The 4839-nt window shown below is 48.1% G+C and overlaps 1 protein-coding gene across 1 annotated transcript in view; it reads left to right on the forward strand.

The window, feature by feature from the left end:
• SELENBP1 (selenium binding protein 1) overlaps positions 1-3897 on the forward strand; it is an 8025-nt gene extending 4128 nt beyond the window's left edge. The window contains exons 7-11 of the mRNA XM_009084781.1: positions 392-470; positions 962-1083; positions 1659-1751; positions 3001-3119; positions 3717-3897. Coding sequence (XP_009083029.1) covers positions 392-470; positions 962-1083; positions 1659-1751; positions 3001-3119; positions 3717-3879 — 576 coding nt within the window. The 3' untranslated portion in view covers positions 3880-3897. The remainder of the gene's footprint in view (positions 1-391; positions 471-961; positions 1084-1658; positions 1752-3000; positions 3120-3716) is intronic.
• Positions 3898-4839: the final 942 nt, after the last annotated feature.

Genomic DNA, 4839 nt, shown 5'->3' on the forward strand with positions numbered 1-4839 from the left:
GTGGAGGTATGGGCAGATGAGTGGAGACATTGCCTGGGGACAGATGGGACACCAAGGGGGAGAAGATTAGTAATCTTTCATTTTGCTACTGTGACAGTAATCAGAGGTATTGTTGTGTAGTAAAACTATTGACATTCCTGATGGCAGTGGGGTCACCACCCTCACCTTGGTGACGCATTCCTGTGTATATCACCTCTATACAGGACCTGTTCAATAAATCCCACTGTTTATTTCATTTCCTCCCCCCTCTGAGCCCTCCTGGGCTCCTCAAAGCAATAATCAAGAGTTAGACTTGGATGATCCTTGTGGGGATCCCTTTCAACTCAGGATATTCCATGATTCAGTGCTTCCTTGAAGGATAATGCTGTGTTCCCTCCTGTGCCTTCTGCAGAAAGGAGACTGGGCAGCAGAGAAGGTGATTGAAGTGCCCAGCAAGAAGGTGCAAGGATGGCTCCTCCCAGACATGCCTGGTTAGTGGGAGCACCATGGGAATGAAATGGGATGTTCTTCTCATCAGTTCCCTGGCAGAGAGCAGCTTTTTGCATGATTTTGTCCTTAAATGGCAAAAGCTTCCTTGTAAAATACCAAATCTGTGTTTGGGTTCTTCACGTGACATTCCTGAGGTAACCAAATGAGCCACCAAGGAGGGGATTGTCCTCTGCTCCCACACTACTCCATGCCTGAGGTCACTTTCTCCAGAAAAATCCTTGGAGTTTGGGTCTTTCAGCATGAACTCAGATCCCAGGAATGGTGGTAGAGCGTGAAACTCCTTGGAGCAGGCACTGGGCTTCCAAGGATGGTTGTTTTTGGGTTTCCAAGGTGGAGTGTTGTTGTCCAACCCATATCTGAACACATTTTTCTGAGCTGCCCCTACTGGAATTTTGACAGATCATGGGTTTATGGTCCTGTTTGTTGCTGCTCCTGTCCATCTCCTGACTTTGCTCTGAATATTTTCTTGCAGGTCTCATCACTGACATCCTCATCTCACTGGATGACAGATTCCTGTACTTCAGCAACTGGTTGCATGGAGACATCCGCCAGTATGACATCTCCAACACCCATGAGCCCAAGCTAGTGGGACAGGTGAGGCAGCAGCAGGAGATCCATCACCTACAAGGCTTAGAAGTTAACTCAGAGGTTATTTCCTTCTCTTTTAAAAGGAGAAAATGACATTTTGCCTTTGTTGGAGAATTGTCACTCTACTGCTTTCCTGTTCCTTTGCTCCCTCATACCTGTTCTCAGCCATACCAGAAGGGGCTGAGGCACTTGGTCTGTTCAGCCTGGGGCAGAGGAGACTGAGGGGAGACCTCATGGTTGTGTACAGCTTCCTTACAAGTGGAAGTGGAGGAACAGCACCCATCTGTCTCTCTGTGACCAGTGACACGACCTGAGGGAATGGCCTAAAGTTGTGTCAGGGAAGAGATATCAGGACAAGGTTCTTCCCCCAGAGGTGTTTGGGTTCTAGAACAGCTCCCCAGGGCAGTGGACACGGCCCCCAGCCTGGCAGAGCTCCAGGAGTGTTTGGCCAATGCTCTTGGGCACAGGGTGGGATTGTTGGGACTGTGCAGGGCCAGAGGTGGACTGGTGATCCTTGTGGGTCCCTTCTAGCGCTGACTGTTCTGTGATTCTGTGATTCTCACACCTTCCCTGCACTGCAGGTGTTCGTGGGTGGAAGCATCCCAAAGGGAGGACCTGTCACTGTGGTGGAAGACAAGGAATTGCAGTGTCAGCCAGAGCCATTTGTGATCCAAGTAAGTTTTCCAATATGCACATTGTCAGTGCTCTGCTGATTTTAATCCATTTTAAGATGTCCAACATGGAAAGCCTCATCTGAGGGAGTTTGTAGCTTGGCTTACAGCCTGGGCTGCTGTCACATCTGGGCATTGGCCGGAGCTAGGGAATCCCGGACGTGTTCTGTGTCCCTGGCGGAATCGGACAAGCTGTTCAGCTGCTGTAGCCTGTGTAATTACCTCTGCCCTGCTGTAGTTAGCTAATTGAGAGCTGTGTGCATGCACTGCTGCCACCAGTGAGGACTGAGCACTGAACCATTCCACTCTGCTGTGAGTGTTTGTGTGTTGAGGGGTTTAGTGGCCCCTGGAATCGAGACAGAAAAGGGAAGGACCATTAATTGCTTCTGGTCCCTATCTGTGTGCATTAATCATAGAATCATGGAGTTATGCAATTGTTTGGGTTGGGAGGGACTTAAAGATCATGTCAGTCCACCTCCTGCTGTGGGCAGGGACACCTCCCACCAGCCCAGGGTGCTCCAACCCCATCCAACCTGGCCTGGAACACTCCCAGGGATGGAGCAGTCACAGCTTCTCTGGGCAACCTGTGCCAGTACTTTAGCACCCTCACAGGGAAGAATTCCTTCACCAGTATCCCATCTAACCCTGCTCTCTTGTCAGTTCCAAAATGTCATGGAATCATTAAGGTTGGAAAAGACTTCTAGAACCATCAAATTCAACCATTAACCCGATGTTACTGCCATCAGGGCAGCTGCCTGTGGAACGTGTCCGGATGTGGAAGAACTAATGATGGTCATGACTAAGCTCTGTTGGCCACCAAAGGCAGGAAAGTGGTGGAATTGCCATCCCTGGAAGTGTTCAGAAAACCTGTGGATGCGGCACTTGGGACATGGTCTCTAGTGGTGTTGGGTTAATCGTTGGACTTGATGATCTCAGAGGGCTTTTCCAACCCTAATGATTCCATGATTCTGTGAAAACAATTCCAGGAGGTCCCACATTCTTCATCCTTGCTTTCTTACCAGAGTAATTCTGTGAATCTGACACAGCTTCAAGGCTCCTGTTAGGAAGGAATAAGTCTCCCAATAAAACCTGTTCCCTCCCCAAAGTCAGGGATTCGGTGCTCCTGCATTGAAGATTTTGGAGTCCTCCAGGCAGAACCACTGTGCCGTTTCCTTTCTCTTTGTTGTTGCACGTCTTTTATTCAACCTCCATGGCAGCTTGGCTTAGGCACCTTCTTCTCTCACCATTTTAGGGGAAGAAGGTCCCAGGTGGACCTCAGATGCTTCAGCTTAGCTTGGATGGGAAGAGGTTGTACGTCACCAGTTCCCTCTACAGTGGATGGGACAAGCAGTTCTACCCAGACCTTCTCAAGTGAGCAAACAGCCCAAATTTTTGTCTTAAATAGGGGTGTTCTGGGGCATAGAGCAAAGTTCCCTCACAGAGAGACCAAATCCAGTACATTTTCACGCCAAACTATCAATTTATGGTTTATCCATCCCAAATCCATGCCTGCCAGACAGCACTCAGCAGTTGGGGTCTGCACACACACTGTGTTCAAATCTGAGCTCTCTGGAAGTAGCTGAGAATGGGAAAAAAGTGGTGAGCATGACCTGGAGTCCACAGTCCTTCAAAACTGCCTCAGAGTGTGTCAGGATTGGTTGGAATTGCAGGAGATGATTTTCCCGATGACCACAGGAGGGCAAAGTGCGCCTGGTCTGTTCCTTTCCAGCTGACATCAGCGCTTAGTTTTCACTCCTTCCTTGCTAATTTGAGGTTGCACTTCCACTGGGAAGGTGCAACTCACTTCAGAGACCCACCAAGGCCCATTTGGAATCTGAGATTCTTCCCATTTCACTTTAATCCAAGACAAATCCTGCCCAAATGCAGAAGAGAAGAACAACAAACCAAATCCTTTTCCCAATACTTATTTTCTTGTCCTAATCCTTGTTTTCTTGTCCCTTTTGCCAGAGAAGGCTCTGTCATGCTGCAGATTGATGTGGACACTCAAAAAGGTGGATTGAAAGTGAATCCAAACTTCCTGGTGGACTTCGGGAAGGAGCCCGAGGGGCCTGTGCTGGCCCATGAGATGCGTTACCCCGGGGGGGACTGCACCTCTGACATCTGGGTCTGATCATTGTCTGGAGCTTTTGAGTTCCTTCTATCTCCTTCTATCCTTCTTTGTCCTCTCCACCCTCCACTTCCCTTTCATCCAGGTGAATCAGGAAACCTTATCCACTCTCTAAGTTTAGCTCTCTCCCTCTGAGGCAGCCAAGTGACTCTCTCTGACACCTATCTCCATCTCATTGTCACATTTGTGCTCTAATGGTATAAAAAATCAACAAATAAATTGTTCTTCAAGGCAGGTGCAGCTGCATTGTGTTGTCTTTGCAGCATTTCAGTCCTTTCTCTTTGAGAGAGCATAAATCTAAGGCCATTGCAGAGAGGAAATAACATCATTTGTCTAGTAATTCTTTGCTGAGGGGTTTAGTTTGGCTGAAGCCACTTTTGTTTCCATTATTGCAAGGAAAGATTCTCTTCCATTTTTTAAACTGTAGAAAACTGCAAAAAGCTTTTCTGAGCACATTAACAGTGTCTATTTGGCAGCAGTTCCTGATACAACTGGGAGTTATATCGTGGGAAAGACACCTGATCTCCCACAGGGCCAGCTGAGGGCAGGCTGCAGCCTTCTTCCTGCAGGACAGAACTACACCTGGGAGTCTCTCTTACACCTCTTGCAATTTTAGGTCAGGATTTTCCACAGCTCACAAACTGTGCTCTCTGTAGCAAGTTGTGTGATGGGGACTGGACATCCTCAGCAGCATGTGGGGAACAGGAGGAGGACCTACAACTCCATAGATACATCTGACTGTTGGGAAAAACTTGGTGAAAGAGATTAGAGAATTCTAAGGGGCTGAGGGTAGTTTACCAGTGGCTAAAGTGTAAGAATACTTTGGGTGAAAGCCTAAATTTACTGTCCCTCAACAGTGATAGGACTGTGCTGTGCAGGAGAACTCATAAACCTGAAACCAATATCTTGCACAGGAGTGAGACTTCCCAGACACAATGGATTTCTCTGGAATGTCTACTGAAC

Source organism: Acanthisitta chloris, unplaced genomic scaffold, assembly GCF_000695815.1.
Source record: "Acanthisitta chloris isolate BGI_N310 unplaced genomic scaffold, ASM69581v1 scaffold27970, whole genome shotgun sequence".
Classification (NCBI taxonomy): domain Eukaryota; kingdom Metazoa; phylum Chordata; class Aves; order Passeriformes; family Acanthisittidae; genus Acanthisitta; species Acanthisitta chloris.